This window comes from Hypomesus nipponensis, chromosome 10 (genome assembly GCF_054491055.1).
Source record: "Hypomesus nipponensis isolate SF chromosome 10, ASM5449105v1, whole genome shotgun sequence".
Lineage (NCBI taxonomy): Eukaryota > Metazoa > Chordata > Actinopteri > Osmeriformes > Osmeridae > Hypomesus > Hypomesus nipponensis.
In genome coordinates this window covers 4,979,432-5,006,028 of record NC_140370.1, presented here as the reverse complement: position 1 = coordinate 5,006,028, position 26,597 = coordinate 4,979,432, and the positions used below count along the sequence as shown (strand labels likewise).

Genomic DNA, 26,597 nt, shown 5'->3' with positions numbered 1-26,597 from the left:
CATGAGGTGTTAGAATTTGGCACATCAATTTGGACAGAGAAGTTCTTCGGCGTGGATAGAAACGGGCGCAAAAGTCAGATGTAGCTCGTGTGCGCTGTCCGCCGTATTCAGAGTCTCTTGGATTTAGCTTCGCATTTCAGCATTAGCCTAGTTAACATTACAGTTGGAATATGGATGCTACAATTTATCAAATAATCTTCGGGGAGTTTGGTGACCCAAACTGTAGTCTAATGGATGCCTTTCAAGACACATTTTACGAAAACGCATCGTTCTCCTTAATGAACATCGATGGTACGATTCACGCACTTCAATTGGATTTAAAAAATTGGTAGTTATATATTTTTGCAGTACCCAATAACTCAACTATTCTATTCAAAGGTTCATATTGCAATGCTACCACCGACGAGATTGGAACATGTTGGCCAAGGAGCAACACCGGGCGGATAGTGGAGAGACCATGCCCTGAGTACATCAATGGGGTGAAGTACAACACCACAAGTAAGATTACCTTTACTTGTAAAGTTTTTTCTTGTGCGTTTTTACTCGCTTGTGTTTAAACATTTTTTTATATAGACCTACTGCACTTCTTTATTATTGCACGCTGACAAATGTATGGGGGATGACATTTAAATGTAACCATCTAACATGAACAGCAGCTAATAATTCATTATGCTGTTGCATTTCAGATAGTGGCTGGAATCCAGTGCGTTTTGCAATTACATGAGTGCAAATCATTGTAGTCATCCATAGAATGCTGTACTTTACAATTCAAAACATATGATCACTAAATTGTTCCTTGTCTTCAATATTTCTCTGAAATCTCATATGAGTGCTCCAAATGGTCAACATTTTACCTTCAAATTCTATCTTTGTACCAGACTTCAAATGAATGAGTCTATTATGTGGCTGAAGCTGGCTCCAGTGCAGGATTGTCAATGAAGCGTGCTCACTATAAAGTAGCCCATGACAAAAGCATCACATAATGGTTTATAAGTACAATCTCCAAAGTCATTCAATGTTGTAATGTGTTCACTCTGGGGACATTAGTCGATCAGTATTGATGTATTGAAAATATATTACTTACACATGAGTAATCAAATAATTCCTTGCTAGAAAAGGTATAACGGAAGTCGCAGTGGCCCAGTATGTTATTAGGTGAGACGGATTGTTTGTTTAAGGAATCTGACAGGGAAGCCTTGATAATTGAGACTCATGGCAATACAGATATGTGTTCTCAACTCACTTGATCCTTGACAAACAATAAAGGTGTTTGTGTGTGTGTGTGCACGTACGGGGAGAGAGGGGGGGGGATAAACTGAAGTATGAGGGAATTGGAAGCATTTGATTACCTAACTGAAACCTCACATTCTGGAAAACATTGCATTTGTAGTACATACACATAGACATGCAATAGGTCAGGTGTATGATGTCATTGAGTATGATGCCTTGGCCAGAGCCTTGACGGAAATAAACGGACATTCTGCATGGTCTGACTGTGAGCACACACATTGCCTTTATGAAGGTATGTGAACTTCTGTGGGGTAGCAGTAGCACAACTAAAAAGCTGATTATCTTAAATGCCTGTGACTCGGTACAAGACATGTTTCTCTGTAGTCTACAGTTTATCACAGGGATATGTGTGCATGGGATCCCAGGAGGCTTAGTAAGACGACTTCCCTCCTTAGCGCTGCAGGGCCAGTTTAAACATGTCTGGTTGCACTTCTCTAAATCCCACTTTTCCAGAGATCAGATTGTTGTCTCATGCTTTGTTCACATTTAGGAGAGCCTATGTGGGATGTCACACTACAGCAATATAAGCTCAAGTAAGCAGTAGGCCGATGTACCAGTTATTTTTGTGTTTGTTTCCTAATTTAAAGGAAAATGAAACATATTTCTAATGTATTACCACAATCACAGTGGCTGACAAAGTTTACATCGATCCACATACATGTATGTATGTGTGGATCAATGCATATCACAGGTTCAGGTTAAACATTGTTGAAAAGCCCTAACAAGGACCCTACGATCCATGATCAAGTCAGCAAACTCAGCATGATGCTACAGCATGGGGTTGCATGGGTCTTGAGACAAGTGAGCTGACATAATGTGCATGTTCTGACCTGGCAGTGTCATACTGTTGGAGCCTAGCTCAACTTCAGCACCACGTCTCCCATCCTCTAAGAATAGTGGAAGCATTCTTCTAACAAATTAGGAGATATTCCCTCTGTAAAAAGCTATTTTGTTATCATGAATCTATGAGCCAGAATTTTACTGTCTAGTGCATTACAAGACTTGGCATTAACGATGTAAGCCACATTGTCAGTATGGACAAAGCTCTTACTACAGTCCCCCCCCGATTGACCAAATATGCTAACCAGAAACAAGATTTTAGAACAAATGTTAGTTAGTTTCAATTTCGAGCTTACCTCGACTGAACTTGCTAAATCAAAATGGGGCTGCAGATGTATTGGCATCACGTGTGAAATATTTCATTAACACTTCCTCCTAGCTGATGTGTTTAGCTGACGTCAATATTTATTTGATGTGAGAACTACATATCAATAAAAAATGTTTACCTACTGCTATAGGTCTACACTCTGCTGTCAGTATCTATACAGTATATAATAGCAGTCTCTATTCCTGAGACATCCCTTTGGGATTGCTCTGAGCAATATTGGACATTGGACAGTACTATTTGTTCTTTATACAGGAATGATGGTTCAAATTCAGGACACTGTATTTTTGCTAGAATGCTGAAGACAAGGCATTCAATGCTGCATATACTTAGACGTATTATTTTGACAGAGCCAAATAGTAACATTTCATGTTTGACCTTGTTGAGTGTTCTAAAAGTCTCCTTAAAGGGAACTTTGGCAGAACTATTGGCAGTTAGCAGTGGCAACAATCTCACAAAAAAATCTGAGGTGCCACTCAGCACCAAAGTCTCTCAGGTAAGGGTCTATAAACTGCCCGCTTCCATTTATTTCAAAATGTATTAATATTAATGTGTGCCGCAGAGTGGCTCCTAAAGAGGTTTATGCATTTTTAAACTTTGTGTCCTTTTCTGTGTGTTCATTCGACTCTGTGGTTCATCTAAAATGCACTTGGCTCCTGTCGGGCAGGGACAGTTGTGGGATGTGATCCAAGGTTCTTGTCTGTCCTCGTCACAGATGTGTCATTCTGTAGCTTTGAAGCCTCCGGGGGACAATATAAACTTGGTTCTACACTCATAATATTCACACTTTGATGTCATGGTTTGGGGACCCCTCAGGACAAGACCATGGTCACTTCAGGTCCACATTTGTGCCCTGTGTCCTGTGCCATTTCATGATACTGTACCTTGTGATCAGCCTTAAGCAGTATGATGTTGGGATAGAAATTGTCACTTTCATCATACCAAGGAGAAAGAAATATGAAGTCCTATTGAGGACTGCAGTACAAGGAAGCCCACATCAATGGGTTAAAGATGCTGTAAAGCAAATTCCATGATTTTCTTCTCAGTACATTGCATACGTGTGAAATGAGTTCCTGAAAGCATGTGCAAAGCGCTCTGAAATGTGGAGTTAGACCGTTGAACAGTTTCTCTCCCGTTTTCAGGTTAGGTTTTGTATAGGTGGGGCAAAAACCCAACCGATCTACATCCCAGCGATCAATCTAAGTCCGATCACAGACGGTTGCATTCTGTTACTCAGATTGTACAATGCAAAGACAAAGTAATTAACACATAAAACACTCAGAGACTGCAGGTAGGTCTGTTCTGATATGTAATTGATTTAGCTAGTGTTGGTGTTGTTGCTAAATTCAATAAATTTGAGGGGGCGGAGCTTCAGCTCCTTCAGGCGACACGCCCCCCCAGTCTCAAGCAGAGAAGACTGGCAATTTTCTCACAATTTCAAAGCCTAATTTAACATACTTGTCTTCGTTTTTTTCATTTGAATTTGGATGGGTAGTTAACAACACATTCTTTTGCGGTGTGATTATCTTATAACAAATTTTCAATTCCACTTTAAAGCATCTTTAAATAAAACTTAGATCACAATTTAACAGCTTTATATCTAGATCATAGTTCGTAGAAAGTCTGATGGGGCATTTGCCTGATGAGTCTTGATTGTGCTTGTATTAAGTGGGTGTCTATCAGACAAAGCTCACTGTCAGGGTCAGTTACAAACAGCCAATTACAATCAGCCTTTATCAATTGGAGCCACAGTATAATATACTGACCTCTTATCAGAACCATTCAAGGTGGAATTGATATATAATTTCATCCACTTTCATTCATAGATTTGGGTGAGATTCATGCAGAGAAATTAAAATGGAACTCTTGTGGCCACTTTCACTGTGCAATCCAAACCAGTCTCTTTATTGGCTAGCAAACAACAGAAGGGCATCAGAGACCAATGAGGATTTTAAAAGCTGGAAAAAAATGGGCAGCTCCAAATAATTGTGACTAATACAATTCGCATTGAGGAAACAGCCTTCACTGTCTAAATATAAACAAGCATTGAAAATTGAGTATGAGGTTTTGTCCAAATCTCTTTGTTGAGACGGAAGACAATTTGGATAGTGGATTGTTTTTGAAGTATTTGCAGTAACTGAAATGGTGTTTTCAGATTAAACTCACCCTCTTGGATTACCCAGAAACATTACATAGATTTTAGCTAGGCATTATAGCTCTGATACGGTATATGAAACTAAAGGTGTCAGTCTATCCCAAACGCATAATGTTTATTACAGATACTGGGGATGCCAACAATACTGTAGGTGTAAAATAGCAACCATTTAAACTATACTGTGACACTTAACCAAACAACAAGTCAGAATTTTTGTTTGCCATTGAGCTGTTGTCACTGGGTGTGTATTTGGAAGACTTGCCTCCATTGTACTCTGTAAACCACTGTAAGGAACACTGTTAAATTTTAATTTAACTGTGTTTACCACAAATCAAACATATATAACCTGTATTTATGCAGGGAGCCCATAAAGAAAATGTAGCCAATCTGACACTTATGTTTAAATGCAAGTTAAATGAAAGTATATGCATGCTTTTTTTGTGTATCCACATATTGTTAATGTTCTCATTACGACCTCAAGATATCCCTCATGTGTGACTTGTTGAGTGCCCAATGGTATTAAACAGGTATTATACAGCTATGCTTGGTTAACACTCATAGTCTGTGTTGTTGCTTAAGCAGTATTGCAAGTTTGACTGAGAGATGTTTGGGGTCAGTAGATGAACAGTTCTTATGAGATCTATAGTCACATACCTGTTTAAAACCTGTTTAAATCTTCTTATCTGATACACTGTAGATGCACTATATACCTACCCTAGAACAATGCATCAACTGATGGCATGTAACCAACAACGTCTTCCCCTCCACTGCAGTGTATTACCAATATTACGTAAATTGTATCAGTTCAAAAGTAAGCCTAAACTGAGAGTTATTTCTTTGTTTGCATGAAGATATGTGTCTTTTATCAAGCCACCCCCAGGATTATAATAATACTTTATTCAGGCCAGTAACATCTTATTCCAAGTATTGAAAACCTGGCACTGATTAAAAAAAAATACCATCTGCAGATGAATAAAAACAATTCAACAGAGAGATTATACAACTAAAGCATGAAATATTTACAAAGAGGAAATAAAAGCAAGCAGGTAAACCTCATGTGAATGCTCTGGTAAACAGATGACACAGAATCTTATGGATGGGAATTAGAACAGAGAGACAATCCTGAATGTTGTCAACTAGGTTTAAAATGTGAATTGGTTTTGAGTTTCAGGAAGGATTAGTTCCAGGCAAGTTGTAAAACTTTTCCAGTGTGGACCGAAAACTGGGTTCAGCTCTTTTTTTAAAATACTGTTCTGAAATGTAGGACCAGGGGCGTAGCCAGAAAAATATTTTGGAGTAGGCCTAGAAAAATACAGACAGGCATCTTTTCTTTTTTTTTTTTTTACTCATGTACTTTTCGATGTGCACCCGGTGCATAATTTTTGGAGATACGTTCGTTTTTGGGTAGGCCTTAGAACAAATTGGGCAGGCCTGTGCCTACGCCCCTTTATAGGACTACTTTAGTGCGTTCTATAAAAATAGAACACAACAACATACAACATATCCTTACAACAACAATGATCACAAAACGCTAGTGACCTTTGTTATCTGTTGTCCTGAGCAATGTTGGGGGAAGTTACTCAAAAAAGTAATATATTAGTTATTACTTATTATTGTTCAGTAAGAGTGGTGTGATTAAGTTACGTTATTACTTTCTGTACTAAGTTTTATTAATATGTAACCAGAAGTATGTACCTCTTCATGCCTTGAAAGTCAGACTTGCTTAATGCCCAGTCAACATGACTTAAAGTGTAAACACTATTTGTTCTCCAAGGCTCTCTTTACAGGTAGTTAACATAGCTAATTCATGCTATACCAATATTTATGGGCCAACAAGGGTGTCACTAAGAATTTTGGGTACCATGAATAGATTGCAATTGGGGCCCCTTCCCCCTCCCCATTTTGTTTATGTCTGTTTTTTCATTTAAACTATTTTCATTTCAAGTTTTTCAAGGCCCTAGCCCATTGGGGCCCTGGTAGTCAGTCCCACTTTTCCCCCCACTTTGATGCCCCTGCTGCTGACAATCATTTTTGCCATGCCCTCAAGTTAACAGCATTTAATTCAACTAAAACTTTAAACAACATACACAAGACAATTTGCATCTGTAATTCAAAATGGTGGCCTTCAGTGCATTTTGAGTGCAGTGGGGAAGCTGCATCAAAATCCTTTTTTTTTTTTTTTGGCCATCAATTCGGGCAGAGATTATCTGGATCTAAACAACAATTTTACAGGAAATGAGAGCCACAACATCAACAATTTACAACACACCCTCTGGAAGAGATGGTGAGAGCCTGATAAAAGTAATAATGTTTTTTATTGAGAGATATTGATTCGATAGCTGTTGTCTGCTGTTGTGTTTTATATAGTAGTTGTAGAGAATGTTTAAACCCTTTAAGAACCTGGAAACTAGAGGTTTACAAGATTTTACTTGAAGTGGGAGTAATCTGTGTCCGACCCATTCATTTAAAACCTTTAACACAAGTCATATCCACCATGTTGCCGATCATACAAAAAATCCTGCAATACGCCAAAGTGGGGCTATTGCTTTTTGACATCATGAACGGGGAGAAGCTCTTTGATCCTTTTGATCATATTTACTTGGTTTGCATGTGTATACTTTATAAGTTTACTGGTAACAACTGTAAAACTTTATACAGCCTTGTCACATAAAGGATGTTTAGCTGTATTTGCATGTCGCTAGGGAGCAGTTAACAAGACTTGTGTTCAGCCCTATTTCAAATAGAAAATTCATATTGTAATTTGGTGTTGTGAAACCTCACACACATATACTTTTTTGATTACCTCCCTAACTATACCAATGCATAAAGGTGTTTACAGCATACAGCTACTACACTTGTTACAGCACAGTAGTTTCAAGTTTTTTATTGTCAGGTGCACAGAACAACACAAGGTCAGACTGGGCACTGACAACGCAAGCAACCTGGCATAACATATAAGTACTAAGAACATAGATTACATTCAAGTTCACACAAACAAGGAATTTACTGTGGCAGGAAGGTGCAAATGATTAACATGTAAGAGTCTAAACATAAAATGATAATGTACTTCAGACATCATGTACTACTGGGTAGGCTCTTATAGAATGTACTTATTCTCATTTTGTACAATGTCTATGATGTAGCGTTGTGCATGAGATTAACACTTCAATTAAAAACATGGCTCCATAGCACTCATAGTTAATTAAGTAATGTCTAATGTAAGTTAGAGCGTTTAGTTGCCGCCAAACACGAGCGGGCACCGTCACATGCAACAATTTAAAATATCTCATCAAACAAAGTACACCTGCTGGTGTTTCTGTGGTTTTCTTGCTTTAATCAAAAATAGTAGCTAATTATCTAACTAGCACATGCTGACCCCTGCCATAATCCACAGTTACGTAACATGGGCTAACTAATACAAGATGTATATGGTGGAAAAGGTAACTTAATCAAAGTCAAATTAGATATCATGCAGCAAATGTAATTATGGAGTTAGTTGTCTATCCATCTCAGTTAGCAAGCTGACTGAGTTGACAGAAGAGAGCTGTTTTGAGTCAGGTGGAAAGCTGTATAGAAAGCTAAATACATAGCTAGATAGATAGATACTTAAGTAATCTCCTTGGGCATTACAGAAGTGTATCAGTGAAGTTAAATTATGCTCAAGTTAAAGACAAGTACCTACAGTATTCACAACTGATGAAGTACCAAGCAATTATCTGGTACAGTTGAGTGTGAATATTCATGAATCGAAAGCTTGATGTGAGTACAACACCTCTAAGTAGAAAATGTGCAAAGACAGTAAAAACACAGTAGGCTGTCAACACAGTTAAAGATGTCTGTTAGTGTCCTGAGTGGTACAGCTGAGGTAGAGTAATAGTTAACGTGACCTGAGTGCTTTTCCTCCAGCACTGCTAGTGTTCACCGTGAGGCATTATATAGTCTAATGGTTGCTGGCAGGAAGGACTTGCTAGTGTCCCTTGTGACACAGTGGGTTGATTGACACAATAGGTTGATCCGTTTGGCAAATGTCTTCTGCTTTTCCACAACCATGTCATGGAGGGGGAGGGAAGCATTGTCCAGCAGTTTGGAAAGTGTCATTGTCTCTGCCATTTCCTCTAGGGTGCCAAGGTTACTCCCCAGTAGAGAGTCAGTCTTCCTGATCAGTTTGCTAATCATGTTGGCATCCACAACCCATACCCAACACATGACAGTGTAAAAGATGGCATGTAGGTCCCAAACATCTCAACATCCATCCCAATCCATCCCCTAAACAGGAAACAGGGGCTGTGAGGGGCGGTGGCGTGGGTGTAATCCTCACAAAATCCACAACGTGCCAAAGGTCTTTGTGATCAGTTGTGGTATGAATGAAATGTGGCATGTAGCAAATACTAGCAAATGGATTGTAGCTTTTTATCTTCTTTCAAAGCAAACTAAGACTGTTCAAGCCTAGAGTGTCCACACTAAATCCATCTCTTCACCCACAGTCTACAGTGAAGGACGTCCATTAACCTGGTTACTCTTGATAGTACTGTAGGATGATGTAAAAGGGGATTCAATATTTTTTTGTAGGCTGGATTATACAGTGTTCAGGAACTTGAATATATTTTGGATTTCTTTGATAATGATCATGGAAATATTTTTATCATTTAGCAGATGCTCTTATCCAGAGCGACCTACAGTACAGGAACATTCCCCCTAAGATGAAGTGCCTTGCCCAAGGGCACAACGCCATTTAACACAGCCGGAAATCAAACTGGCAACCTTCAGATTACTAGCCCAATTCCCTAACCGCTCAGCCACCTGACACTGCATGCTTTTTACATTTTTTATAAGGAAGACCAAGCTCACATACATTTTTTCCACTGTATTAACATAGTGGGTTTGCTTTGTGCACATTGTTGTGACACTAAAAAGCTTAACTCTTCAAAACTACTCTTTTCCCCTAACACTTAGACTTGACACAAGGTAATTTTGTCAAACGGTGAGCTTTAATGTTTCACTGAGCATAACTAAAGCCCCCTCGAGGTATATGAAGCTAGGGCCGGGCGATATATAAAAAAAAAATCATATCTCGATATTCTCAAAATGTTTACGATATTCAATATATATCTTGATATGTTTGCATTTGCATTTAAATAATAAAAAAACATGATTTGCTTTTGCCTCCATTAGAAAACTACAAAAACAATTTAGACAAAACAGCTATTGTTACAAAGTACAAAATGTGTAGTGCAAATTTAAGCAGTTGTCATAACATGGTACTTCCAACTTGACAAAATGGACCTCACATGTGACAGGACAAAAAAAGAGCAAAAGAGATTACCTGTGCGAGTGCAAATTTCAGTTTGTGCACATGCTCTTTGTGAGTCTGTGTGTGTCTGTGTGTGTGTGAACACAGAGGAGCCAGACAGTGATCTTAAAACACAAGCAACACAAGGACCAGCAAAAAAAATAGAGATTTACATTTTTATATCAATATTCACGATATTTTCAAATTATACATCGTCAAAATGATTGCGATATTACCGCTAATATCCAATATATTGCCCAGCCCTATATAAAGCTGAGGGCTGTATGCATTACAGTAGGGTTTTAGATGGCCTTGGTATTCTCCAGAGGCCAATTTTGCAGTCAGTCATGTATCAGAAAGAAAAAAAGTGATTTATATATTTTTTCATTTTGAAGTGTCTACTGTGTTTTTAAATGTTATTTAAAGTCAGAACAAATGAAAAAAGAATATGATCATCTTTGTAAAGCTGAGGGGTGACTCATACTTGCCGAATCTTCATCAATTGAAGTATAATCTTTCTCAATGCTATGCAAGCTTTATTCACACACACACACACACACACACACACACACACACACACACACACACACACACACACACACACCAATCAGACACACTTCCACAAGGAAGCATTTAATTTTTATGACACCACCACTAGCCCAGTGTTCACGAGAGGAAAGTAGGTCATTTGTGAGGTGTGCTGTCTTATTCCTTACTCCTCAAGGAAATGGTTCTTCTCGTTCTAAATGTTATGGCTTAGTGTCACTGGGTGAATTTAATTGTAGATTCAGACTGACATAGCAAACAGTTTTATACTACACTTATTCCATTTTTGAAGCCAATATTAGAATTTATACTTAAGTCTACTGTCCTTGTTTTTGCTTGGAGGAATCTAAATTAGTTTCCTTTTCTGATAATGTGTCAGCGTGATTGTGTTGCATCAGAATCTGACCTTTAGAACTGGACCGAAAGTCTATTTGATAGTCCCACCTGAGAAGGGGAAGCTGGCTTCACATGATTCTTATTCACTGCCACAATTGACACAAGGGAGTTATGTTAGTGGCTAAGGGATTTGCAAGTTCACTCTGCAACAACCCCCATTTTCCCCATCATCTGAATCCATATCCTTTTTCAGTGCATTCACCAATATATATATATATATGTAATGGAATCAAAGTAAATATCTGCATGTTGTGCAGTTTATGTTTAAGCAAGGTCATGTAATTACCCTGTGATGACCCTGCAATGCCTATCTATTTAGCGTAATCACTCAAAGACCTGAATGACAACAAAATGGCGTAACAGTGTTTTCCAGGTTACTACAGTGGTCTTGTGGTTTTACATTAATTAATGCAGAATGAGCAGCATCTCTTATTTATCCACTCTCTTATTCATTTTAAGCTAGATTTTCTTGCTCTCTATGTGGAGCAACATCCCCACATGTAAACTATGTAGCTGGAATCTCAGGCTTGTGAGGGAGTTGTATCCATCTGTCATTTCTAAGTCGGTAACAGACGTTAACAGTAGTTGCCCTCCATTGGATAATATTTGCTATTCATAAAGTGCTGGATTATGTTTATTATTATAATGCATGATTACATTGTAAACAGCACCCACTCCTCATAAGACATTTAAGTCTTTAACTGGGCTAATTAGAGAATGTCTAGCAGATGTGTTGTATTAATACCCTCATGTTTTTATCCATGCATGCATTCCTAAATCCTCCCATCCCTAACCGAGATAGAATTTATATGATAATATCTATTTAATTTACCCTTTATTTACCCGTTAAATCATTTTATGATTATTTTCCACTCATTAAGTAATTTCTCTCTCAGGCACTGCTGCCAGTCATGACTGTCTGTGTTGCAGTCGTTGAGGCATGTGTCATTTCTACCATGTCTCTGATATTAGCACATCTATCTAGGTTAGGATGATAACTTATCCTCCTTTCTGCCTAAATAAAAGTGAGGAAACATTAGTAGATAAGCCTGCGGCCATCTAGTCAAAGCCAGTGAAAACCAGTCAAATATGTTTTCATTGCAATCCAGTAGTGGAATTCCAGGAGCATAAAGTAGTCAAATAGTAGTAAGAAAACCAGAGGGCTCTTGGTCAGATTGCATTTATGGTCAGTTACGATGGCTGGGTCTTTGACATGGTGGCTTGAGGTCACTACATTAGCAGTCTAGTAGTAGACTGTGGGACAGTCCTTGCTTTCTGCTCAGTTTGTTTCAGATCAGACTGATCCGAGTCATTGCCTTGATGGGCAACCTGCCAAGCAGGGAGGTGTGGGAACTATGCCATACTAAAATGACAGTGGAAAAAATATGCGTAGTGCTATGCTGCGCACTGCATTAGCATTAACAAGTGCATTCCTCTCCATTGCTTTTAAAGATATTTAATCTCAACATGAAGTAATTCCATCAAATACTTTTTGAAAATGTTGCATCGCAGTAAAGTCAGATTTTCTCCTGCATCATGTTGTAATAATTAGATTGACAATCCAGTCAATTTCACTTCCGAATCATTTGGTTCTTCACTCAGCTGTACAGTCTCAGAATATATTTGGCACCTTCAGTGAAATGTCTGGAACTGAAGCAAAGCTATTTTGAGCTATGGCAGAACTGTAGGGTTTGATGTGGCCTCTGCAGCGTTGACAGGACTGAGGTATCAGTGATGAATGTATAGTGATCTGGACCTCTGGCAGACTATATCAGATTCTGCTGGGATGGAATCACCATCTTTAGAAAAACTTTGCTTGTCAATGTCCAGTTATTATGAAAACATAAAAATAATTTGAAAGAATATGACACACACGTCAAATATGTATTGGCTTGCTTGTTTCTGGAGATTTATTTTAAAAGATAATAGAATGAATTGCCTCGTTGGAAATGTCGAAAAATTATTTATTTAAGTTTGGTCCCTGATATGTGTAACAGACGTGGCCACGCTCCGTCATAGGTATATGGGGCGATGTTCGCCACTCGCTGGGCTCAAACACGCCACCTCTCACCTGCCAAACGTGACCACTACCAGCTACGCCAATGAAAAGCTAGCTCTTTGTTGAAGCGGGTGGCTTGTTATATACTTGAAGAGAGAGTTATACCGATTCACACCGGTTACAAAACTCTTAGTTTTCATGTCTGTATTATTATTATTAAATTTTTACTTTAAAGAACGTCTTCTTTGACATTACAGTGCGTATGCTGCCAAAGGAACATCAAAGAAACCATTGACAGATTTAATTTGTGTCATCCTCTACCGGAAGCATTTCTTTTTTCAAATATCAGAGAATGCAGATTGACCCTTTTGACTCTTGGCTTTTACATTCCGACAAACTTCTTCTTACCCTCACTTAGCCTCTGATGTCTACGTATGGAACACCATCATAGTGACAGCAATGCCCTGATTTCTTCTGTTTCTACAAATAAATGCCTTGCCCTGTAGAGATGTGAGGGTATCCACTGTACAATAATATTCCCTAGTTTTTGTCTATGTCTGCCAGGTCACGAAATTCAATTTGAAATGTCTGGAAAGCAAGACAGGTTCAGGTGTGTGACTTTTATGTGATATCCCTCAAGCCTTTCATCTGTGTTACTGAAGCCTGGTAGTGTGTCTACATCTAGGACTTCAATTCAAAGGTGAACTGTTCTATGTACAGAACTTTGTTGGCAGTCATTTTAGACTTGTATGCTGTGCAATGTTATAGTTTGCATGAAGGAACTGTGTGATACGGTGAAATGTTTTTTTTTCTTTTTTTCTTTCTCTCATTTCTTGAAACATACAGTCTTAAGTCCAAGGAGGTGGGGTGTCATCACCCTTTCAGCATTTTACTATACAATTTAAGTAAATTGGGGAATCAATATCTCTCACCCTAAACTCACAACATCTACCACCATGGCAGGATTCAAGCAAAAATAAATGTGAATGAAGTGGCTTTATCATGCGTAAAGCACAGACGGTTAGTCAGAAATGTGAACTCTTTCCCTGCACCAGTGCTTCATGTTAGTGCTGCCTCGATGGTATAGCTCACATGCACACGCCTCAAAACCTGCTCCCTATCCTTTCCATTTACCAAACATGAGTATAAATTGGCCTGGCTCCAGTATTCTAGTTACATTTTGCTATTCCCATTTAAAGTAAAACTGTGGTATCAAAGTGTCCTCTAAAACACTGACTTATCCATGTTTACTTGGTCAACTCTCATGAGTCTAACCGTAGAGGATGTCTCTGAAGGGGGACTTAGAAGTAATCCAATCCTCCCAAAACCAGTAGAGCAGAATGTATTCAGCAGGTCTCTGAGCCATGCTAAACATATTAGCATCCCTACATGACTTGTCTAGAGCTTTTGTTTGCAGAAGCTGTATTAAAGGCCTCTGGCAGCTGATCAATGAACATTTTCAGGCGGTTTGGAAGCAGCAGGTCAAATGAGCTAGCTCTGTGTGCTCTTCAATGTCATTGATTGCTTAACCTCTTCTCCAGGGGACACAATATGTTTTGCTCATTCAAGTGAGCAGCAATAGCTGCACTCAGACAAAATGGTTTTCATACAAAGACAGGACTACAGAAGAAAGAAAATAGTTGGGGAAACTGGGTTACTGTCTGTCTAACAGATGGGTGTTATATTTGAAATTCACTATTATGAAGTATACAGTATGGAGAAGCTATGAAACTTTTGCAAATGGTCGGATTCCAAATCCTTCTTTTTGAAACGGACCTAATGAAATACAGAAATAAAGCGGATTCCCCCCAAAAATCTAATTAAAACAGTTCTAAGTGGCACCACCAAAAGAATAGATAAGAGGGAACCATGAATGTAAAAGTGGGTAAAACTTTAAGAATTTTGTCAGAAGTCAATTGTTGCATGAGGTTTTAAAAGATATGCAAATAAACTGGAGGAAAGGCTTTGCAAATCCCCTCTATGAATGTGTATTTTCCTTCCGTAAGGATCTAAAGTGACAGAGATAGGATAAACTGGTAAACTTTGCTCTGAAGGGGCAACACAACTATTGTGAGTAAGACTTGAAAACCAAAGAAGCTTAAATTTAAGCTAAATGTACTCATAGCTCTTACTGAAGACAACTGTAATAAACATCTTTTAAGTATAGTAATTAGCCTTTGCTGTTTTATATCTTTTTTTACACCCTTTTGCAGGAAATGCATACAGAGAATGCATGGATAATGGGACATGGGCACTGAAGAGCAATTACTCCAGTTGTGAACCCATTCTGGAGGAGAAGGTTTGTATGATTGCGCTCTTTTAAAAAGTATCTGTCGACATAGGAGTAAAGCTTTTTAGCCTAACACTCAACACAACATATCCTTTGTATATGTTATGGCACATCTACAAGTATGCTACTGTAATATGAAAATGTTTTATTACGTACAATAGCATCACAAATTGTCATGCTGGTCAGAGATTTTCTGTCCAGTTTGAAAATAAGTTTGTGATTGCTGTTATAATGTTCCTGTAATTATCTTACTTTTCAGAGAAAATATCCAATGCATTATAAGATTGCTCTAATCATCAACTACCTAGGTCATTGCATTTCTGTGGGGGCTCTTGTTGTGGCCTTCATTCTCTTCTTATGCTTAAGGCAAGTACAAAAATAGTTCCCTCATAAATCCAATGGACTGCTTACAAAAGAGTGACTAAAATGTATGCAAGTTGCATGTTATCATAGCCTTTTTTTTCTCAAACTGTCTTTAAGTTATATAAACTAGTCAAACATCGCCTGACAGCTAAAAATAATACTTTACAGTAAAAGTGAAATCTACACAGAATTTGGATGGAAGTTTAGTTGAGTAGATTATATTTTATTTTGCATTTACGTTGTGAAAGTAGTGATGCTAAAAATGGCTGTTTGTTGCTTCTAAATCACTTCTAGGAGCATAAGATGCCTTCGAAACATAATCCACTGGAACTTGATAACCACCTTCATTTTAAGGAACGTTATGTGGTTTTTGCTTCAGTTGATTGACCACAATATTCATGAGAGCAATGAGGTAACCTTAGTTACGTAATGGGTGTAATGCACGCATATGCTAACATTTTATGGTCTATGTTGTTGACATATCCAAACCTCATTCATCAGTTGTTAGCATATAAACTATTGTTTTATACTAACATTCATGTTTCTCTTTACCCCCCCACCCACACCCCCTCCCCATATTTTTACAGCCCTGGTGTCGCCTCATTACTACAATCTATAATTACTTCGTGGTGACCAATTTCTTCTGGATGTTTGTTGAAGGATGCTACCTTCACACAGCCATTGTCATGACTTACTCTACAGATAAGCTCAGAAAATGGGTCTTCCTTTTCATTGGATGGTGTGAGTGCTAACGTTTGTTAATTATTGTAATAGCCTACCTAATAAATTTAATATAGGCCTTTTCAGAGAGACCGGGATTTGAACTGCGATCGCTGCTGGGTCCAGCCCACAATTGACTAGGTGTTCTGCGAAGTAAAATACCAGAAAAAAGTAGATTTCGGAATTCCAGAGCATGGTGCCATTGTCGTATTGTGTCTGAAAGGGTCAAAACACATACTCTACATCTTGACCCCAACTAAACAATAATTACTAACAGGCCAGTGTTAAGTAAATACATTTTACACATTTCTTAATATCTCTGTTCTCATATTAAGTAATAATAACAGCAAATTGTTTAACTATCATTTAAATCAGTTACATAAAAGTAAACAATTTGTTGGCAGTAATGAATTGAATAAATTGCTATTATGGTTTTCCATATTCATTGGTTTAAAAAAAGATTTGATAACATAACAGAGTTAGGAGTCAGTTGCAAGATTATGAAGCACTCAGGCAACTGAATTAATCAGGCAAATAAACAGTGATCTGTAAGTTCCCTGACTCAATTATTAAAGAAAATGTTGCTAAAATGTATTCTCATCCAGCAGCATTCAGGTGTTCACTAAGAAAATTAAACACAAACTAAAGCCATGTGACTATACCTTGGGATTTTTTTCTCACAACCTTTCAATGATAGCCCCTTCCTCCTTATGAACTCAATGAGGCTGTTTTGACATAAAGGCAATTAGTTAATGTGATGGTTGTGTTAAAGAAGGAAAACAGAGAAAATACTAATTATATCACTACTGTACACATGAAGAAATCCACTCCTATTTATTAATTTACCATAATACAGTCCTCTCCTACTCACCTATGGTTATATACTGCGTTGCCCGACATGCTTGAGTGACTGTGTAATTCCATAGAGCAGCCTTTCAGTTTCTTCTATGCACATTACTAAGATTAAACTAGCGGACTTTTTACAAATTGAATGGCATTGGACTGTAGGTTATACAAGAGTTCTGCCTTGTTCTGATTCAATTAGTGTCTGGTATGTTCAGTTGTAGATGGCCTGAGTCTTGACCATATTAATTATCCATACCTACCCTGAGTTGAAGTATTGAAGTAGTGAAAGCATATTATAGTTAAAATAGTCTATCACTTTCAGTCAGAAGCTTGAATGGTCCATTGCTTTCATCGTTTTCGTTAGTCATTGCTGAGCTATTTTACCAAATTTACTTATGTAACTTGGAGCTCACTGGAAAAAACCTGAAACACTTCATGTAGGTTATATGATAGGGATATGCTCTTTGACAGAAGAAATCAAGAACATGAACAAATGTCTTATGTGGTAATCTACAGAGGTTGTACAGTATCATTGCATTTCAGCAACAATCCTGACCCATATTTAAATATTCTCCTGCAGAGGTGTAGATAGTTCTTCCGATTTTGGGCTGATGGGCTGTGAGGACCTCATGGTTGTTTGACCTTGTTAGATATTAATTTATAACAAGGAATTTACGTGGAGAAAATTATTAAATGATGAGCCACATTACAACAACAGCAGTTGATTAAAAGAATTCCTCAGACTTTCTAGAGAAATCTTCTCATTATGTAGTGTGGAGTGTTTTCAGTATGCTCGCTTGTGTATGGGAAATACGTTATGGCTATACTGTGGATTTCAACACACAATACACAAGTACAATAGAACCGAGAACCTCTCCAATAGGTTCACTTCACCTCATAATGAGAGTAATTTAATCAGTGCCTTTCCTCAGATTAGTCCTGAGACTACTAATTACCATCATTTAGGGCTGGAAGGAAGTGGAGCAGTTTAAATCTGTCGAACACCAGGGACCGGAACACGACTCCTACAGCCAGATCAGAAAAGAACCGGACCACAATTGATTTCATGCATTTAATATCTGCAATGACTCATAAATTTGGTGACTGTTAATTAAGAGCACATCCCTTTAGAAAGATGTTAATATTTTGACTGGCCTTTAACATATAATTGGTTTGAAGAGAGGGAGGCTCTGGTCTTAAGTATGTTGCTCCTAAACAATCGACAGCTTTTGTCATGTCCTTGAGCAAGTCACTCAACCCAAACTCTGCTCCACCTGCAGAAGCAGTGGTTATGCATGTATTATCTCTGCCTGTTAAGTTCCCTCTGAAGTTGTTTGCAGAAAAAAAAAAAAAAAAGACTGACAAAATGGCCTCGCTAAATAAGTATTTAAAAACCAAAGTCATCCTTGTTTAAATCCGTATGGAAAATGAGCAATTACAGAATTGTCTAATCTCAGTTACATAGCACCACTGTGTATGACTTGCCCTTCTTTTTCTTTGGCAGGTATTCCGTGTCCTATAATTGTAGCTTGGGCCATTGGGAAGCTGTACAATGAAAATGAACAGTAAGTTAACTGTTTCGACTCTGACATAAAAACTAGGAACTATTGTCATATTTTTAACTAGAGAATTAAGAACAAAGCAAGTAAAATATTGTACTGATGAATTTCAACAGATGCTGGTTTGGGAAAGAACCTGGAAAGTATATTGACTACATCTATCAAGGACCAGTTATCCTTGTTCTCCTGGTAGGAAGCTGTATGAAAACACAGCTCTACATTTACTTCATTTATACTGTGCAGCAATTGATTCACCTTCCCCCATGAATTGAAACATTTCCAATATGACATTCACCCAAACATGCTGGAAAAAATACCCCTTTATGAGGCAGTAATTTGAGGTCTTCTGTCTGCATCCTGTACTAGATAAACTTCGTTTTCCTCTTCAACATAGTAAGAATACTTATGACCAAATTAAGAGCGTCCACCACATCAGAAACAATACAGTACAGGTGAGTAGCCCCTGATCACCATGTTGTGTGCCATTCTAGTTTACCTTTGATGAAAGTAGTTCATAGTAAGATTAATTCAGTGTCAGCTCTGTCAATATATACATTATGAAGAAGTACTGTCCTTACTAAGGGGGTCAAATGTGAGCCTAATGAAACTCTGTGGACTCGAACTCAAATGTTCCACAGACTCATGGAAAATCTCGTTATCACTTTCTAAAAGGTTTTCCAAACTTTTCTAGTCTTTTCAGTGCGACGTAGCAAAACGTAACCTTTGATGTACATATTGTCATTTCACAACTGAACTTGAAGTGTTGTGAAATGGTGTGTGTTCCTTTCCTCCTCCCAGAAAAGCGGTGAAAGCGACCCTAGTGTTGCTGCCTCTGCTGGGGATAACCTACATGCTCTTCTTTGTGAATCCTGGGGAGGATGACATTTCACAAATAGTTTTTATTTATTTCAATTCCTTTCTACAGTCATTTCAGGTAAGATCATACCTTCACCCGGTTAGTGACTTGTCTTCCATTGAGAATAAAATCAAATAGAGTGATTATTTCTTGTTTTATGTGCTGTACCATCTGGCTCGACCCTCTGTTTTCTTCTGCACGGAGGAGGGTACAGGTTTAGTCAGTCTGGCCTTGACTGCTTCATTGTTCATCACATGCTGCACAGTAGACATGTAGGCGTGTGCTCTGCTCACTGGGCATCCCATTCTGCAATTATTCCCTTCGGAATTCTGGGACTGACTAGGTGGATAAGCCCAATTCCGTTAGTATGACAGCAGTGATATGTTATCAGCTCAGAGGGGAAAGTATAGTAATATGTTGGTTAAATCTCAACATCTGTTTTGCAGTCTTCCATGGTATTTACCTGATATCTACAGTATTGAAACAGTTCATTTTGCGTTCTCAAAACAGTTATCTGTCTGTTCTTTTACAGGGGTTTTTTGTTTCAGTGTTTTATTGCTTTCTGAATGGGGAGGTGAGTCCAAAACAGTATTACTGTTATGTTTGTTAATTATGCATATCTAAACAACATTAGGAAAAAAAACTGGTAACAAACAAGACTACTGTATCTCTAGACAGGTCATTTTTATGTGAATGTGACATACAACATATGACTTCTGAATTGAGTACACTTATGATTTATGAGCAGTTTCATGGGGTTTCATGGGGAGGGATAAGCTGCTGACTGAAATACTGTATGGCTTGTGATTTACCGTTCCCTCAGCAAGACTGAAGCATCACAGTCCAATTAAGGGTGTTGAATGTGATAGAGAGGCTTTGGATTTCAGCCTGTTCAATGAAAATAATGGCAACATGTTCAAGCCAAACTGTTTGAAATCTGTACATTCCACAAGAAGAGTTATGAGTCGGTCTGTAATTATGACAAAATAATCATCTCCCTTGCTGCTTTCTCATAAAACTAGAGCAGCCTTTTTTCACTCTTGTAAAAAGAAGAGAAATTCATTGAAGTCTACTGCACTAGAAATACTGACGTTTACAGCTAAACGTAATATCCTTATACTCAGTTATGTCTTCAGCATATCAGTCATTCATTACAAACGATATCTGATCTAAATGCTACATGTTTTTTTGCAATTTATTCTCTTCTTCTCTAGGTGCGCTCTGCGGCCAGGAAAAGATGGCATCGTTGGCAGGACAACCATGCCCTCCGAGTGAGAGTGGCACGGGCCATGTCCATCCCCACTTCTCCTACAAGGATCAGTTTCCACAGCATCAAGCAGACCACTGCTGTGTGATCTTGGCAGTCGCCCAATAACCTCAAGAAGGATCCCCAAATCCTCAGTCATGTGACAGGACCAGAGAAATCATTTTACACCAGTGGACCATTCTATAAACATCTATTAATTTATGAACAAACTGCATACAGAGATAGATCGCTTGGAGGAAGATAAGACCCTTATCGGCGTAGAGTCTGGAGAATTCAGTTCCATTTGTAAGACCAGACCTTCATTTAACGTTAATTGGAAAACAAGACACAAATATTTACTGTTAGTTTGATTTTTTTTTTCATGTTTCATTGTATCAGGTTGTGCTTTTGTAGTTAAATGCATCAGCGCTTTAAATGTCCACCATAAGATAGTACAAGCAAAAGAGACCATCCATTTTATGCTCCTGTTGTAAAACCTCTCAGCGTTTGATGCCTCCAGGATGAGACAAAAATTATGCAGGACTGGTATTGCTCCTCGTAATCGCATTCCATGGTGGTGGTGAGCTGAACACATTTCAGAATGAGTAAAAATACTCATTTTAGAATGACTTCTGCAGCATCTGAAATTGTATAGGCCAAGTGTGTTTTGACAAGGCTGCTACATTTGTTCAATGACAATTTCACCCCACGAGTCCTCCGACTGTGGGGATGTTTTCAGTTACTTTTGGTTGGAACACCAAGCTCTGATGTTTATCTTCATTATATGTACTGTACTTGTGTCTTTCCATGTGAACTCCTGAAGGTTGTATTCTGTGGATGAGAAGCCACGAATCAAAGTTGTTTTAAAAGTGGTAGAGATTTAACTGTGATTCCAAAACATTTCATCAAACATTTCACAGTTTGGTGTTATTGTCTGAGTGAGAACATAGATCAGTGAGTATGTTTACACGCACAATAATAATCAGATATTAAAGTAATTATGGCCAGGAGTAATAATATAGTCGGGAAACACCTTTTGCTGCTCACTTTATATTATCAGAAAAAAAATATGATTATTGAGTTAAGCAAACTACTGATTCATGTTATTAATCCCAGTAATATAATTATCGTGTGCATATTAACATACTCAAAACTGAATAGATCCAAAGCAGTTAAAGCCAAGAGCAAGTTACAACTGATCTAGATTCAATCTGTCAGTTCTTAACTCTTGTGGATACTGGTGTTGTGCCCTTAATCAGCATCAATACTATGTGGCTTGTCCAGGAGGCAAGTGCTAGATGATGGTGAGCTCCATTTGGCTTCCTTAATGCTTGCCTGGCCAGGTCAACATGCCAAGCACAGCTGGTAACGACAGCTACAAGCCTGGGTGTTCTCCCCCTCCTGACCCACTTCAGGGCAATGTTAAGATCCATCCATTTAAACAATCAGGGCTGTTCTGACAACAATATCTAGCTTTGAGAATTAGTAGGACACGCCTTTTGACTTTTTTTTTACTACAAATTCACGAGAGATTGGTAGAAGACACTCCACAGAAAGGAACTGTGTTTATCCATATAATTGGACCTTTCAAATGTGCTGAATTTTTTAAGAGATGTATAATTTATGAATACTTGCAGGAAGAATGTTTGTGGTTGTGCCTGCCAAGACAACATGACAAAACATTTGATTTTAACACGTTTGACCTAATCCAGCCCACTAACTCAAGGAAAACACTATTCTGTAAAACATTTTGTAACAAGTTATATTGCATGTGGATGAGACAGGGATGTTACAATCCATATGTTGATGAATTAAAATAGTTGTTTGCTGTGCGAGAATGCTTAACTAAGTTTAACTCTAACACCAAGTACACAAGCTTAATAACTAACTTTCCCCACAAGATTAATGCTTAACCCTAAACAAATTACTTTTAATACTTGATTCCAATTCCGAGTTGAATACCTAAACCTTACCTGAATGAGCTAATGTGGTAAAGAGAGAAAATTCCTTCAAATTGAAATTTGGTTCAAATAGCAGCCACATTTAATATAGCAAACATGCTGTAGGCACAGAAACATTATTTGGTCTCAATGGGAATTGAAACTACAGACTCTTGACCTACACTTTTGACAAAATACTAACTTGGAGTGTGTATTAATGATATAATGTTGCACAGTAATTACATACAGATTCAGCCAAGTCAAGTATGAATGATTTTTGGGAGTTTTATCACATGCACAATTGTGCCCAAGTGGATTTCAGTTATAGGTGTTTAAGAATTAACTGCACCTGGTGATTTGTAACTGACAAACTCGACACCCAAATGTTTCTGTTATCGTTTGTAACAGTAAAATTATATGGTATTATCAATTGTCTTGACAGAGGATATTAAAGGTATCAGTATTTTTGCCATCTTTGCTACGTCAGTGATCCTGATATTTATAGTTTTTTAGGAGGTTCCACCACTTTGAATGTTATTACTGTTTGTCCAAATTTTGAAAATTAGAAAGGAGACAACTCCTTTAAAGACAGTGCTAGAACATGTATACAATTACAGCATCTGTAAATAAGCATTACTGTAAAGTCTACAGTAATTAGCAAATGTATTTTATATTTTATCTGACATTATTGATGTATTTGAGCTCTTTATACTTCGGTTAGAATAAAGTATTTCATGGAGAACTATGTGTTCAGGTAAAGGCAGAAGACCACCCAAAGCAATTTCAGACATATGTATGTATATATTTAAAAGTATTTTTAAACAATTTTTACATAATAATTTATTGTGCATCGTAAGAATTGCATTTCTACTCTTTATGGTGCATATCTCAAACCTCAACATAAAAATCCATTGACCTTGTCAAAAAGATTCATTATTTTAAAATGTATAGTAAAAGCTACTGACCCATCTGTTTAAATTCACCAAAGAACTGAGACATGTTTACTTGTAAGTTTTCCTGTTGCCACTGATCTTTACTGACCAAATCATTGTTTCCTTATTTGTATACATTCTTCATCTGAAATGTAAGTTGTGAAGTTTGCAGTGTTTGATTTAAAATGTATTTACAGTATGTACATATGTTTTCTGCTGTTTAAATTGTTTGGCTATGTGTTGAACCACCCATATTGCCTTAGAAACGTTTTTGTGGACAGAGGAAGCCTTCAAGTCTTCTGTAAATGGTGTACTTATTATGTGATTGGAAACAATCTATCTTCAGATTTCCAATAAATATTTGATCGATTTGTGAGACCGAGAATCTCAAAGAGAGCACAACAATGATCTTCAATAATCTGTTTCTGAAAGTATAATGGTTTAGACTAATATTATTAGTGTGCGTTAGATCATAAGAACTCATGATTCAGGGGTTCGAGACCATTTTTGTATCTGTTTTTCAGCAGTAGTCATAGATAGAGCGGCTGAAATTGCTAAATGAGTCATTTTTATGATAAAGTCTTAAGCTGCGGCATGCTTTGCTCCTAGATTGAGAGTCATTGTATCTTAATATGGCCTAAAGGAAGAGTGCCTGCCAGCTTATGTAATATGCATGTGGACATGCTTCTCGACAACTCTTAGTAGTTGAACGTGTAGTGGAGCAGAAAATACTGTCCAAGCTAAGACCCCTCAGTCCTTGTAGGAGTTCTACATACCCTAACAATTAGCTTGATTCATGATGCATCCGATAAAGACTTGTTTTGACTATAAATAGTATGATGAATGAGAGACATGTAACGACTGTGGATTCACATGTGCCTCAGGCTAGGTTAACATCTCCTTCTTTACTGGGACTGTCCCCTCAAGGTCCTTGTCTACAGTGTATCGTGGTTTCCCCAGCCATTAAGTTAATGAGAAGTGAATCAGTGTTTTTAATTCACCATTATCTCAACAGTACTGCTCAGTGAATTGACACAGCTAACCTTGGAAGGAAAAAGGGTTATATAATGTGTTCAAATTATATAATACACTGTAATGTACAGTGGAAATATTAGTGTATATATATACACTGTATATTGTACCATTACTAAACCTGGAAGATAAGTGATCATTTGATAAGTGTACAGACAGCCCCAGCTGTACTGAGTAAAAGAGAATGTTATTGACCCAACACCACATGTAACACCTCATCACATGGAAGTCACCCAAATTCAATATACTAATGAGAAAGAATGTCAGCAGGAACAGGATCTTCCCAGGCGCTATAAAAACATGTCAAAACAGCAAAGGATTCATTTTCAGTCTGCCTTTTTATTTTGGTTCTGGGTGAATGCAAGCGGCATTAGCTGTTATACAGTAGGTGTCCTTTGCACAACAATTGGGTTTCATGGAAATGTGGCAGGTGTTTGAAGTGGAAAAAGTGACATCACACGCTCAAAAGAGTCAAAACACCGGAACCATGAAAAAATAACTGTCCAAGGATGCTAAATAAAGACCAGTCATTGTGTATCAAACCATCCAGGCCAAATGAATCTCAATGTCAGCTGAAACAAAGGCCAGGCTGCATCATGTGTCCTCTGGGTTTGACCTCTGGGACCTTGGGTTCAGTAACATAGTATTCCCTGCTGTCCTGGCAATTAAAATGAACTGAACAACCCTCTTACTTTCCCTGAAATTAAAAAACAGTACTGACTCCATCGTTGTTTTACTGCCACAAAGATGAAGGGCTGAAAAAAAACATCCACAGTATAGGAAAAACCTTTCTCATTCTCTGTTTAGTACAGTTATTGTTTTGATTTCGAAGTTATAATTATTTGATCAAGTCAAAAGTTTGTGGGCCATTAGCCTTTCCCCTAACTCGACCAATCTTCTCTGTTGAGCGGAAGGAACTACTTGGTTTAATGTTGGCTCAGCTGAGTCCTATGGTGAGGAGATGAAGGACACAAAGGACATTTAAAGCAATCAGTTTAAGTCAGCAATCTGTTTCTCTGAGTAATCTCATTGAGGGTTAAAATAAGGGATTTATGTAATTCTTTCCATATGAATAGGATCCTTTACATCATTTCCTTTCTGATAATGGAGGCTTCTTTGTTTGCCCAATTATTATTAATAATGTGCATTCAAAATGCTGCTGCAAAAAAAAGTCCTTAAATCATTTACTGCCCTCTTGTGTCCAACAAAGTTGAAAGCTTCATTAGGAAATATGTTGTCATGATAGTTTAGGTTATAGCGCCCTCTGTTGTTTTGAAAATTAAAAGGCCATAAAGCACACTGCAGGATACTGGTGGTCTAGTATTGTAGTTTAAGAGTAGATTAAAAACTTGATACAATGGGGTTAGCTGAGACTGAGGTTCAGGAGAAGACCACACCACAACTCCCATCTGCCACCCACAACCACACACCTGATGACTATCAGCCAGTCAAATCAATTACAATACACACCTGATTCCTTCAGCTAATCACAACATAAAACCAAGGCCAGTCAATAGGTTCATGTACTACCATGCTGTTCTTGTCACTCGCATGTTTCAATTCTTGTGTACCACTCTTCGGCTCCTCTTCTGCTATCCAGGCTCCTCAAGGGGGGATCTGCTGAGCTCTGACAGGCCCGGCTTAGATCCCAGGACTCATCCACCACGCCTTTTGCTGGATTACTGTCATCCATTTATATTCCTTCTAGTAAAGTACTACAAAACATAATATGTTGTCTGTGTGGTCTTTAAACTGCTAATAGAGAAATAAGCTAAACAAAAAATTATGAATATGAATCCTTCAGTTTATTTACCATCTTCACAAAATAGACAGTAATGTTGCACAACATTTTTGGTGTCAACAAGCAATTTGACAGAAAAACAGGGAAAGCAGAGTGAAAAGTTATTTTATATTGATGGAATCTGGGACACATGACAGCAGAGACATGGGTTGGAGTTTACACAAACAAATG

General features: G+C 37.9%; 1 protein-coding gene across 1 annotated transcript; it reads left to right on the top strand.

Annotated features, from left to right (window-relative positions):
• On the top strand, positions 1-23,998 carry crhr2 (corticotropin releasing hormone receptor 2). Its single transcript, XM_084707298.1, has 12 exons — positions 1-291; positions 379-498; positions 15,055-15,140; positions 15,391-15,497; positions 15,789-15,906; positions 16,082-16,235; positions 18,565-18,625; positions 18,736-18,808; positions 18,986-19,071; positions 19,418-19,553; positions 20,008-20,049; positions 20,690-23,998. Exons 1-12 carry the CDS (start codon positions 171-173, stop codon positions 20,828-20,830), a joined length of 1,245 nt encoding a protein of 414 aa, XP_084563424.1. The 5' UTR covers positions 1-170; the 3' UTR covers positions 20,831-23,998.
• The last annotated feature ends 2,599 nt before the right edge of the window (positions 23,999-26,597 follow it).

What these genes read in the sequence shown, in the direction of transcription:
- crhr2 (XM_084707298.1), top strand. Translation starts at nt 171, where the DNA reads ATGGATGCTACAATTTATCAAATAATCTTCGGGGAGTTTGGTGACCCA. An exon ending in CCTTTCTACAGTCATTTCAG is followed by an intron (nt 19,554 to 20,007) that starts GTAAGATCATAC and finishes GTTCTTTTACAG; the next exon opens with GGGTTTTTTGTTTCAGTGTT. An exon ending in ATTGCTTTCTGAATGGGGAG is followed by an intron (nt 20,050 to 20,689) that starts GTGAGTCCAAAA and finishes CTTCTTCTCTAG; the next exon opens with GTGCGCTCTGCGGCCAGGAA.